This window comes from Phalangium opilio, unplaced genomic scaffold (genome assembly GCF_054372755.1).
Source record: "Phalangium opilio isolate 3A_F unplaced genomic scaffold, DU_Popi_V2 ptg000013l_1, whole genome shotgun sequence".
Taxonomy (NCBI): Eukaryota; Metazoa; Arthropoda; class Arachnida; order Opiliones; family Phalangiidae; genus Phalangium; species Phalangium opilio.
Genome location: NW_028324148.1, coordinates 6394508 through 6408534, shown reverse-complemented (window position 1 = coordinate 6408534; position 14027 = coordinate 6394508). Strand labels below are relative to the sequence as shown.

Genomic DNA, 14027 nt, shown 5'->3' with positions numbered 1-14027 from the left:
AACAAAGGATATTGTCACAATTGAGAATCTCTAGAAACGCTTTACGCACCCTGTTTTTTAATTGATTTATTACAAGTATTTGCGGTGTTTGTAACAAAAATCTATTTATAGGCCACTCTTTTGTTGACAATTTTTTTGACATAAAGTAAATCCAACGTTATAAAATTGGTAAACTATTAACAGGCATGGGTCCGAAATGCATTGTGTGAAAACATCTGGTGACTGATGGGATCAGGTAATAAAGGCTATCGTTAAATTATTGAGGAATGTGGGCGTGTCTATTAAGAAATTTCGTTAGCTCAAGGTAGCATTTTTTGGAAAATATACAATGGTTTTTATGACCTGTTAGAAAAATTCGGAACGCTATTATTTATCAGACTTGAAGATAATAAAGGATATTTTCACAATTGAGAATCACTAGAAACTTTTTACACACCATGTTTTTTTATTTTATTACCCCAATAAAATTGTCTCTTATTTGCAGTGTTTATAACAAAATTCTTTATAGGCCGCTCTTTTGTTGATAATTTATTTGACATAAAGCAAATCCAATGTTCTTTAGTTTGTAAACTATTAACAAGCGTGTGTCAGAAATGCATTGAGAGCAAAACATCTGGTGACTGGTAAGCAATAAATCAGGCTATTGTTAAAGTATTGAGAAATGAGGGCGTGTCTATTAAGAAATTTAGTATAAAAGCGGCTGAGGAAATGATCAAAATACACAGTCGATCTTCAAACGCCGAAAGATAAACATGGATCCTGAAACTCTTAGTACAACTTTGAACGAACTGAATATAAATAGACCTTGGCCATTACGTTTAATATATGAGTTTTATTTCTACCTATGCGCCTATCTGCGAATAGATCCTTTGTACGGACCTCATACTCTACCACAACTCGTATTACATGGTGGCTTAAACGCTATTCAAGCTTGCCTCGACTTACTCGAGTATATGAAAACAGTTGCTCGAACACCAGAGGACTGTAATACCTTAGAAGAATTGGAAAACCTAAGGGATCTAATGCCTAGTCCCTTAAGAACTCAATATGTAGATCGCATGGCGAAACGACAAGAAGAAATTGAACGGGGTATACACGAAGAAGCACTAATCACCGACTTCAACAACTCACAATATGACAAAGAGATAGCCGAGTTTTTAGACCGAACGGATCCAGGACCACCCGTAGAGGAGATACTATTGAACGATTCCTTACCTAGGGAGAACGGTTCTACAGAGGCGATTTCTGACGATGATATCGACGTACAATGGGGAGGAGGAGAAACGGACCAGCCCGCACCTATTGACAACGTACCCTCTTGCGAGATACTAGGACAAAGTGAGAAATTTTACAAACATTTTAACATGTATGGTCGAGAGGTAGTTCTTAGAGTTACTGCAGATCCCGTCGCTAGTATTTGTACCGTAACCAAATGCATCCTTAGCAAGTACAGACCTACAGACCATGTCCAAATTACTTTAAAGAGTGCGGCAAATATTTGTAGGTCCGAACTAGAATTATCCTTTAGACGATTAGATCAAGTCGACCCCAATATTCTTTTCGACCAGCTTAGTGTTACGTTATATGATGACGAAATGGAAGCATTTTTCCTAGGTCCTGTTAAAATGATTTTTAGCATTGTACGACTGCCGGAGGGCAATACCCTCGCTGCAGCCCGAGGCATTAAACCTTTCAATCTTTTCTGTAGAGATAGGCGAGGTATTGTACGTATAGTCAATTCTGATAACCTGTGTTTAGCCCGATCGCTTTGTGTGGCTATAAATCATAGAAATTATGCTAATGATACAACCGAAGCTCTAAAGATCCGTTACGAAGCTATATCTAGGGCAAGACCAGGAAATAAAGCGCAAAAAGAAGCTGCTTTAGAACTTTGTTATAAGGCAGGAGTAAGGGCTAGTGAGTGTGGAACTGCCGAATCGTTTCAAAAGTTCAAAATTTATTTAAGTCAATATTCGATTTTCGTATACAAATTCGAAAATAGCGTCCCTGTTTTGATTTTCGGCGAAAATGATCCCGATGATACTAGGCCCCGCCTCTTTTTGTTGAATGAAAATAACCATTATAATGTTATTACAAAATTAAGACCACTTTTCAATCACGACCTATTCTGCGAAAAATGCCTCGTACCCTATTGGCGAATACAGTCACATAAATGTAATGACTTTTGTTTTAGTTGCATGAGACCCTCTATTTGCCAAGGCCCCCCTATAGCTTGTGGGTCTTGTTTACGGAAATTCTTAGGCGACGATTGCTATCAAAGTCACTTCGAAACTTCTAGCAATAAAAAGTCGCTATGTGAACGCCTTTTTCACTGTAAAGACTGTTTAAATATTATCGATTTTTCCCGAAGAACTGAGACGCATATGTGTGGGGAGATATTTTGTCAGATCTGTAAGAAATACCAACCGAGCAATCACTTATGCTATATCCAGGTTATCAAAGATAAACCCCTGAAAGTGTCCTCTGTTAAGAAGCCTAGACCCAATCAGCCTAACCTTATGTATATTTTCTTTGACGTAGAATGTATACAAACGAAGGTGTGTCAGGAAAAGTCAGGTGCCTATGAACACCAGGCTATCCTGTTAGTTAGCATAACAGTCTGTGAGCATTGCGTAGATGAAACATCCCTAAATTTTTAATGCATTATGTGTAGTCAGTTTGGTAAGCGTAAACAACGCTTTTCAGGCGGAAATCCCATAGCTTTATTTTTAGATTATTTAATGCAATTACACGATGTCAGGAACGTCATCATACTGTCTCACTATGGCAGTAATTATTATAATCAATTAATAATTAGAGAAATCATTAATAGGGATGAAAAATTCGTTCCATCTTTGAAAATTAACGGAACTCGAATATTAGAAATGAAATTGTTTGACCTGCTATTTCTGGATTCTTATAATTTCATCCCTGTAGCCTTAGCAAAGTTTCCAGCTACTTTTGGTATACCTGATGCAGCCAAAGGGTATTTTCCACATTTTTTATTCAATGTAATAGAACATAATTTTGATGTTAATAATCAAAGCGAAACCAACTATGTTATAGAAAGTAATCTGCCCCCTATCGAAGCTTATGGTTGTCAATATTTTACAAGGAAGAATTTAGATACCTTCTTAAAATGGCATAGCTCAGAAGATAGTAAAGGTCGCGATTTCGACTTCTTGAAGGAACTCAATTATTATTGTGAGAACGACACAATTCCTAGGATGTTTAACTTTCCGTACACTACTGCTTAAAGTAACAGGCGTTGATCCATTTAATTGCGGCGCAATTACTCTTCCTGGCGTGTGCTCTCACGTGTTTCGCCGAAATTATCTTAAACCCGATACCGGCAAACTATTATAGACTTAGTGAAAATCAGTCAATAGGGGCTATAGAGTGGCTTGAGTGGACCGCACACAAACGAAATATATCTATCCAATCCTCCTTTCGAGGTAAAGAAACCAGAATCCAAAAACTTAAAGTAGACGGTTTTTGCGAAATCAACCAGGAAATATTCGAATACTGGGGGTGTTTCTATCATGGGTGCAAAATACACTTTCCTTTAAACAGAAACAAGGCTTTGCATGGAGACCCTGCTCAGACTTTGAACTCTAGATATTTTAGTAGCATTCATTTGTTAGCTAAATTAGAATCCCTCAATTATAAAGTAAATATCAAATGGGAGTGCGAATGGCAGAATGAAAAAGCGAATAAACCAGAAATAATAGAGTTTTTAAAATGTCATGACATTAATGTTGTGGTTATTTAAGAAATAAAGGTCTAGCTTACTGCATGATTCTTTTATTCGGAGGTATGTTAACAAAAATAGTAATACATAATTATGGACCGGGTGATGAATGATCTGACTCGTATAGTATCTTTCGGAGGAGTGAGGAAAGAAAAAGGAGACGGGTTTTCTCCTAACGGAAAGCACGTGACCAATCACGCTCTGATTGGCTGAGGGAAATTATGGGTTTTAGGCCTAATGGCAAAGTATAATAAATACGACTTTCTACACTCCCCCTACTTTGACATTAGTTTTCTTTTAAGTTTAAAGCTTTTACACAATTTCCAAAACTAGTCTTATTTAGGATTTTTGTGAAAATATCCGCGACATTATCTTTTGATGCGACATACTGTATAGACATTAAACCGTTCTCGAATTGCTCTCTAACAAAGTGAAATCTTATATCAATGTGTTTGGATTTTTGGTTTTCTATAGTATTTTTAGCAAAATAAATCGCGGATTGGTTATCACAATATAATACTGGTTGCGTTAACCTAATGTTAAATTGTCTTAGGTCATTAATAATAGGCGACAGCCACATTATTTCTTTCACTGCTTCAGACATGCCCACGTACTCTGCTTCCATACTGGATAGGGATACCGATTTCTGTTTCAGGGAACGCCATGTGATTGGTGCTGATCCAAGGAATGTGACGTATCCACAATTCGATCTTCTTGTATCACGGTCTGACGCCCAATCACTATCGCAGTAGATTCGGAGTTCTTGACTTGGTTTCTGTTTGTAGAATAATCCATGACTATCGGTGGTTAGGACATACCTTGTTAACTGGAGCAGTGTGTTCCAATGAGTGTAGCCAGGATTGCTGCTGTATTGCGAAAGTGAGACGACTGAGAACAGAATATCAGGTCTTGTTCTTTGGGCTACGAATAGTAAGCTGCCAATCAACGATTTGTATGGGTATACTTCCATTCGTTTCTTTTCTTCATCAGTTGTCGGGCTATCCAGTCTTGATAAGAAACATTAGGTTTCATAGGCAAGCTAACGGGGGTCTCTAACTTTATGTTGAATTTTCGTCCTATTTCTTGAACGTAGGATGTTTGGTGTAGTTTCATAGAGCCGTCTTCGTATCTTTGGAATTGGACACCCAGTAGCTTTTGTAATGGTCCTAACAACTTGAGTTCGTACTTTCTTGATAGTTTGTTCTTGATATCTTCTTCAATGTCCAAGTCCTTTGCGAGGATGACTATATCGTCGACGTAGACCAAAACAATCGCTTGTTTTGGTAAATAATAAGCACAGTTAGTACCGCTAAATTTCTTGAACCCGAGTTCGTCAAATGTATTGTCCAGTTCTTTGAACCAGAGACGCCCGCTCTGTTGTAAGCCATACAGCGCTTTTCGTACTTTTAAACAGTGGGTTGCTATATTTCCATCGGTATAGCCTGGAATTTGACTCATATAGACGTCACGATCTAAGTCTCCATAAAGATAGGCGTTCTTTACATCCATATGGCAACTTTGCCAACCCAACATGACAACAAACAGTACGATAAAGAAACGAATCAGAGCAAAATTTACAACTGGTGCAAAAGTTTCTTCATAATCAATCCCTTCGACTTGACTATAACCTTTTGCTACTATGCGAGCTCGGTACCGAATTATCTTCCCTTGAGGGTCTTTCTTGAGGGTATATATCCAACGACATCCGACAACTTTACGTTCTTTGGGTTTTTCTACTAGGGTGGTTACTTCTCTTTCTGCTAGGGTACATATTTCTTCATCCATTGCCGTCCTCCACTCCTTTTCCTGCGGTGAGGTTACGGCTTCTTCGTACGTTTGAGGTATATTAACCTCTGTACGATGCGCAGCGAATACTTCGTCTACGTCGTTTTGTGCTATTGTTGCCAGTACTTCTGATGCCTTGTTCTTCCTTGAGAAATCGAATAAATTAATATCGATTGGGAGGTTGTGTTCCTCTATATACGTCTCAACTTCAGGTCTTGAGCGGAAACTATTTCCGTTGGGATCAAAAAAAAAGATGTCCGCCATGCCTTTCGTTTTTCCTGATTGCCTGATTTTAACTTCGCGTCTCCAGCCTTTTAGGGTTCCTCCTTGCGCTCCCCCTGTTGCTTGTTCCGTTGCGTCTTCTTCCTCTTCTTCTGCTTCTTGTTCTTCTGGCTGGGTAATGTCTATCGCTCCCCCTGCTTCTTTTTCTTTTGTCCTTTGTGTCGATGGTGTGTGAGGTAATGGTTGTGCAATAGTGGGTTGTATGTCCCCGTCATCATCATCCTCGTCTTCATCATCGTCTGGCCATGAAAAGACGGTTGTTTCCTGCTCTCGATCTTGAGGTCTTTCATATTCCATACCCAAAATGTTCTCGTCGAATCTGACGTGCTTGGTTTCTTTGATTTTTCCTTCTGATGGGTGGTATATTCGATATCCTCTGGTGTTAAATGCATATCCAACAAGTACGCCCGTTTTCGACCGGTTAGTTAACTTGCTCTTGCGTTTTTGCTTTGGGATGTGCACAAATGCGAGGCTACCAATCCTTTTGAGGTGCTTGCCACTTGGTGTCCTTCCCATCATTATTTCCGCAGGGACCTTGTTCCCGAGTATGGAGTGTCTCGATCGGTTTTTGAGGTACACCGCGGTTCTTACGATTTCCGCCCACATGGTGAGTGGGAGTTTCGCTTCTTCTATCAGGGTACGTGTCATGTTCAATAACGTCCTGTTAATTCTTTCGGATACTCCGTTCATAGGGGGTGAGTAAGTGTTTGTTAGTTCATGTCTGATTCCTTCTGTTTTTAGGTACTTGTCGAAATCATCGGAGCAATATTCCCCTCCATTGTCTGTTCTAATGGCTTTTATTTTTCTTCCGGTTTCTCTTTCAACTCTTCTCTGGAATATCTTGAATTTGTCGAAGACTTCATTCTTTCTTTTCAAAACGAAAATCCATATATATCGACTGTGGTCGTCTATGAATGTTACGAAATAACGAGCGCCTCCAATTGAATTTACCGTCGCTGGTCCCCAAACATCCGAATGGATAAGATCCAGTATCCCTTTACTGTGGATTTTCCCAAGTGACTTATGTGATGTTTTCACGCTCTTGCTGAGGTTGCAGGGGATACAGGTACTTAAGTTGCCGTTTACTTTTTCCATTCCTTGTAGCATTTGATGACGTGCCATATGTTTCAGGTCTCCCTCATTCAGATGTCCAATACGTCTGTGCCATAAGTCTATGTCTTTAATAGCTACTTCTGGGTTTGTGGCGTTTACTTCCATTTTGTCTTCTGTACCATCTTCTGTCTCTTCAATCACGACTTCGACGTCCTTTAATGTGTACAGGTTATCGCCAGAGAGTGGGGCGACGAAAGCGACACTTCCTTCTTCATCATATACTGTATATCGAGAATTCTTGATTACTCCCTTATAACGTACTAAAATATTCTCGTTTGTTACAAAAGTGATGGGTGGCTGCTGTATCTATGATCCATCCTTCATTGATTACTGACAAACATTGTGCAGAGACGAAGAAATTCCTCTTCCTGTCGGACCTCTTCTTTTGATCTGTTGTTTCTTTCACGTTTATTTTCTTTCTTTGTATTGACTGACTTCGACACTCAGAAGCGAAATGTCCTTGTCTATGACAAGCATAGCATCTGCCTTGGAATGGTGATCTTCTCGCTTCCGTTGCTTTGTTGCGGGACTGAGCCATGAAAGCGTCAGTTTCTTCTTCTCGTTCTTCATCCCTATGAGTTTGTCTATTATATTCCGCCAATAGTGTCTTGTGAACAACGGTCGATGTGAAAGAAGCGTCATCATAGTGGTATATTTGTTGTACGATAGCTTCGTAACTTTCTGGTAACTTGTGAATTAATTGATAAGTGACATCTTTATCTTCAACAGTTTCACCGGCTTCTACTAGCTGACGTTTGAGGGCGTATACCCTTCCCATAAACGTTGGTATACTCTCATCCGCTTTACACTTCACTGTGTAGAAGGCTTCTCGTAGAGCCGCTACCCTTGCTCTTGATGTTGGTAGAAATCTGTCTTTCAGAGTATCCCATGTTTCTTTCGGGGTTGTACACTCTCCTACCAAATCTCTGTGCTCCTCACTAACTGATAGTCTGATGATTGAATTCGCTTTTGCTACTCTTAACTTGTAGTTCGCTATCACATCTGCCGCAGCCGTTGTGGCTGGTGGCGTTTCTGTCCCGGTGACTATTTCCCATAATCCTTTTTCCTGCAATTTTAATTCTGCTTCATACCTCCAACTTTTGTAATTAGTTGCTGTTAACTTGACTATAGGCTGCTTTGCTTCTGCCATTCTCTTCTTTCATTAGGAACTGATCGGGCCTTGGCTTCCACGTGGTGTACCCTCTTTTGGGCCTCGGCTCCCTCGTGGCAAATTAGGCCTTGACTTCCGTACGTGATTACTAATTACGCGTTAACCACGCTCTGCTACCATTTGTTGTGGTTATTTAAGAAATAAAGGTCTAGCTTACTGCATGATTCTTTTATTCGGAGGTATGTTAACAAAAATAGTTATACATAATTATGGACCGGGTGATGAATGATCTGACTCGTATAGTATCTTTCGGAGGAGTGAGGAAAGAAAAAGGAGACGGGTTTTCTCCTAACAGAAAGCACGTGACCAATCACGCTCTGATTGGCTGAGGGAAATTATGGGTTTTAGGCCTAATGGCAAAGTATAATAAATACGACTTTCTACAATTAAGCCTAAAATAGTAAAAAGATTGGACCCTCGCGAGGCATTCTTCGGAGGAAGATGTTGCGCTACAAAATTATACCATAAAACAACAGGATCAGAGCGTATTCATTACGTCGATTTCACGAGTTTATACCCTTTCATTAACAAAACCACCAAGATACCTATAGGACATCCCGAAATCATACTAGACAACTTTCCTGATGTATTTTCGTTTGATGGACTTCTTAAATGTGACGTCTTACCGGCGCCAAACCTAATTCATCCTGTCTTGCCTGCTCGAATTAATGGAAAATTAACATTTCCATTATGCTACACCTGTTGTAAAACCCAGTTCCAAGGTGATTGCGAACATACTCCTGAAAAAAGAGAATTGCGAGGCACATGGGTAGTCGACGAGTTACGTCATGCAGTAGAGAATGGTTACACAATCACACGAATGTACGAGGCTTGGTCATACAAAGTCACACAGTACGATCCCAAAACAAAACAGGGAGGACTGTTTAAAGATTACGTTAATACCTTTTTAGAGTATAAAACCCAAGCTAGCGGCTTCGCGCCGGATTGTCAGACTCAAGAAGATAAGGAGAACTATGTCAAAAGTTTCAAAGACGAAGAGGGCGTCGAACTAGATATCACTAAAGTAGAGAAAAATTAAGGCCTGAGATGCCTTAGCAAACTTATGCTCAACTCTTTTTGGGGTAAATTCGGCCAAAAAACAAGACACACCTCTACCGAAATAATCAAAGATGCTTGCCGATTATACGGATTAAAACTAAATCCGGATATAGAGGTTAAAAGTCTACTAACAATCAACGAAAACACAGTACTAGTAAAATACGAACACATTCTCGAAAATGAGATCGTACACAAACACACAAACGTAGTTATCGCTTGTTTCACAACAGCTATGGCACGATTACATTTACTAAAACATCTTGAAAAGGTCGGTGACCTTTGTTTTTATTATAACACGGATAGTTTAGTGTACCTCTCACCAGATGGCACTCATTTGCTACCCACTGGCGATTATTTAGGGGAGCTCAAAAATGAATTAGAATCTTATGGACAGGATGCCTATATTTGTGAATGGGGGAGTGCTGGACCCAAGAACTATTCTATGGACATTCTCGACCCTAAAACGGGCAAAAAAACTAACATTATCAAAGTTAAAGGCTTTTATTTAAACGCCTCTACTGAAAATTATATAAATTTTGAAACTATGAAGAAACTACTGGGAGTAAACAATGAAGGTGAACCTCTACTGAACTCGGTTCAAGTGCCTATTGGCCCACAAATCAGACGTCTGCAAGATCACACTCTGATCACTATCGATCAGACCAAAACATATCAGGTCGTAGTGGATAAAATTAGAATAATATCTGACTATAAAACTACCCCCTACGGTTATATTAACTAGAATCGTTGACATTTTCCACATAAGTTACTTGTGTATATTTCGATAGCTGCTTTTAATTAGTATCTCAAGTATTATTTATAGTAATATTAACGTATTTCAACTATTAACATGTAACAATATTTTAAAGAATACGCATCATTTTTGGTAATATTTTTGCATTTAGTAAGCTTTTTTTTAATTAGTATATGTTAGCACTTTAGTTTAAAAATTAGTATACTTATTGTATAAGTGTAATTTTTAGTTTTTGATGATAATTATAGTAACGTTTTTTTAGTAATATTTCCATATTTTTATCCTTAATCGTATATCAGTAATTAATCGTGTATGAAAAAATATATTTTTTCGTCAATCCTGTGAACATTTTAGTTTAATAACTAGCCTAATATTTGTACTAAAATCATATAATGACCATTGTAGTTTTTTACGAGTATTGTAGGTACATGTTTATGTCAATACATTTGCTTAATCATCGTGAAATGTAGTATTTCTATATTTTCTATGAAGGTACATGGGTATATATGTACTTAATAATCTCTCGTGTAGTAATATTGTTCTATTTTCTATGAAGGTATATGTCAATATAGGTGCTTAATCATCTCGTAATATACGTATAAAAGTACGATTTTTTTGAAGTAGTATTAATTTTACACTTTAGTAAATTTGTTTGTTATCAAAACCATTGTAATTCGTATTTTTTTATGTTTTTTAGTAGTGATTGCGCATTTTAACTGTATATCAATATTTTAGCGCGTATGAAAAAATATATCGTTCAGTCAATCCTATGAGAATTTTTAATTTAAATACTAGTATTGTGCTTATTTACCTTGTATTCTATGTAATTCGTATTTTCTGATGTTTTATTAGTAATATTTCGCATTTTAACTCAAGTAATTGTACTTATTCTCCAAATTCGTATTAAAACTAATGTGAATCAAATTTTATTTATGATGTTTTAGCAGTACTGCTTCATTTTAGCTTCTAATCAACTACTAAATTGTGCAAAAACTCCCGTAATACCACGTTTATGGTATTAAATTGTATTATTGTTTTAACCCTGTATTTCGTTTACTAACTATAACACCCTACTGTAGTACCGCGTCGTAACTTAATTTGTACCCTTTTGCAATGTAAACATATCTCAATTAAAACTAGTTCTTTAGTATGACATAAGCATACATGGAGGGACCTCGAAATCATACAAAGAATAACAGTACTAGAAGGGTATGTGTAGAAAGGGCCTACTGAACCTATATAAATCATGCCCTAAATGAACACAATACCCTAAAGATACACCAAATAATAACAATACAAAACATGAGCACCGTAGAACCGAGCCGTAGCTTAATTTTCAATAAACTACGTAAACCTTATCTCAATCAAAACTAGTTCTTTAGGATAACATAAGCATAAGCATACATGCAGAGACCTCAAAATCAAACAAAGAATAACTTTGCGGGAAGGTTGGGTGTAGCAAGGGCATAATGAACCTATAGAATTACCCGTAAATTATATCTTAAATAGACACAATATCCTAAAAATACACCGAAATAATACCACTATGGACACTGTGCGCCTTCAACACCAATAAATTACGTGACGTCATACCAATACACTATAAAATAAGTTCAAAATTCTCGCCAACACCATCACGTGATACGTGACGTTATCAATTCCCCCCCCCCATAGCAATGCGCCTCTCCCCTGCCTGCAGACTGCCACCGCCTAGAGAGAAGAATAAAAAGAGGGGGAATAATGAACCCCCCTCCCATCCGCCACACCCAATGCCGTATACGCCAGTGAATATACGTCAGCGAACTGGCGTATATTTACTGGCGTATACGGCAGTATATACTCTCTCATATCATTTTCGATAATTTACTTCACAAGCTCAAATATTTGTTTTAATATTTTTTTTATGACCTGATTTTAATTTTTTGAATTTCATTTAATAAGCTCAATTATGTTTTTATGTAAAGGGATTGTAGCGTATCGATTTATCATTACATTTTTTATCGAAAAAGAATTTTTAATTAAAATTCATATATATATTCAGACATGAACTAAAGAAATATTACACCAAAAGGATATACCGTTATGACGTCCTAACACAGTCAAACGGCCTTTTAATTTCATTTTCCATTGAACTGTCAAGTATTTAACATCTTTGTCTCAATTTTCACATTTTCATGAATTCAAAGGAAAAGTTCAGGTAACATAACATTATACTTTAAAACAACGGTCTTTTTCTAAATATAAAATATTAAAAAAGTATATGATCTCTTATTACAAATTAATTAGTATTTATTTACTCTTAAAAACGAGGACTACTGCGCCACCCGCCATTGGTTTAGTCGCGTCTGCTAAATCGCATCTAAAATCTTAGTAGTCCACGATTTTAAGACTAACTATATGCTTATTTTGTAATAAGAGGTCATTTATTTTTTATTAAGATGTTTCCATTTATATTTAGGTATAATTTTATATCTATAAAAGTTTCCTTCTGAACTTCAAAACTGGTGGTAGTAAAAATTAACGCTACCATCCCTTTAAGTTTTAGAATGTGAGTCAAATATGTGAAAACTTGAATTTCACCCCTTTTTTTTCCTCACAAATTGAAAACAGCGTATATATATTGAACATATATGTATAAACTCTTATATAGAAGTTTAAGTCCACGTTTGGAAGGAGCCCGAAAATATTGCTAAGATTATGCTAAAAATTATTATAAAACTTTTTTTTATTCATTTGTTGATAGTATGGCAAGGAAACGCGCATTATTTAAGCGACTTGCCTCTTGATATATATCAACCGAAACTAGTTTTAGAAAAATGGAAATCTCTCGAAGATGCCTTTAAGGATTATGGTAACAGTTTGGCTAATGATTTCCAATCAACCGTTGACGCTATTAACTCCAATAATGTTACCGTTTCAAATCCTTGTTTGATGACCCTAACGGAATTGGTTACTGCATTGAGGGAATACAAATTATGGGCCTATGCAAGTAAGTGTTAAGTATAGTTTACTTGATAAAAAATGCAAGTGATTTTTAATCGATTATTCTACTAATTATAAGAAACATTATACAAAAACGAGTTTTGCTTCGCAGTCCTTAAAAAACTGCATTTATACACAATCCGCGACACTTTTCAAACCCACAAAGGGCCAGAAACTAGAAATTATTATATGTATTGCAATTTGAAATGAACTTTAATCGTTATGAGAAATTTGCTTTTAATTGCGTAGTTCAACATTTGTTATGATTAGAAATTTTACAACAAAAACGGGTATAAATGCGGCGTTTCAAGAGCTTAGATTTTCACGTATGAAATTATATAGAATCTGTTCCCGTAAAATATTATCCCTGTCAAATAATTAAGGCGAAAAAATACAAAATGAGCTTTTAGCATTTTAATTTTTCAGGGTGAAAGAGATAAGAAGAACATTTATTTCGAGTAAAATGTCGCTTTACTACTCCTAAAATGAGGTCCCTCATTCTGATTTGTGGCTTTAAAAGCAGTGTCGTATTTCTCACATTTATCATACATTCAGAAAAGGTGTTCATATGTGTGTTGTTACATCTTGTATAAGTTTTAAACTTCAATTCGAACTCGAGTCATAATCGTCCTTGATTTAGCTCTTTGTTCCGAAACGCCGCATTTATACCCGTTTTTGTTGGAAAATTTCTAATCATAACAAATGTTTGAACAACGCAATTAAAAGCAAATTTCTCACAACGATTAAACTTCATTTCAAATTGCAATACATAAAATAATTTCTAGTTTCTGGCCCTTTGTGGGTTTGAAAAAGTGTCGCGGATTGTGTATAAATGCAGTTTTCTAAGGACTGCGAAGCATAACTCGTTTTTGTATAATATCTGTTCCTTTTTGGGGAGAAACGTTATTTGGGAATAAATTAGTTCTGGAATAGTCAAACTCAATCGTCCAATTTTTCAAGACTAATCATATAGTATTTCACTAAATCGTAACTTACATTTGGAAATTGGAATGGTCGGAGGCACTGTATAAAAACACACTATGCTAAATATTCGTTGAAACAATGTGAAAATTATAAAAATTCTCCAACTATTTCTTTATGATCATTTAACCTTAGGCTTAGAAAGACAA

General features: G+C 36.8%; 2 protein-coding genes across 3 annotated transcripts in view; one reads left to right on the top strand and one right to left on the bottom strand.

Moving 5' to 3' along the window:
- Positions 1-733: 733 nt before the first annotated feature.
- Positions 734-14027, top strand: part of LOC149708700 (nose resistant to fluoxetine protein 6-like) — a 71452-nt gene continuing 58158 nt past the window's right edge. For both annotated transcript variants that reach the window (XM_089864228.1, XM_089864227.1), the window contains exon 1: positions 734-1338. In XM_089864228.1, coding sequence (XP_089720354.1) covers positions 753-1338 — 586 coding nt within the window. In that variant the 5' untranslated portion in view covers positions 734-752. The remainder of the gene's footprint in view (positions 1339-14027) is intronic.
- On the bottom strand, positions 3865-4762 carry LOC149708705 (uncharacterized). The gene is made up of 2 exons (XM_089864226.1): positions 4570-4762; positions 3865-4491 (listed from the first exon to the last, which is right to left on the bottom strand). The coding sequence occupies exons 1-2, from the start codon at positions 4719-4721 to the stop codon at positions 4038-4040; spliced, it is 606 nt and encodes a 201-aa protein (XP_089720352.1). The 5' UTR covers positions 4722-4762; the 3' UTR covers positions 3865-4037.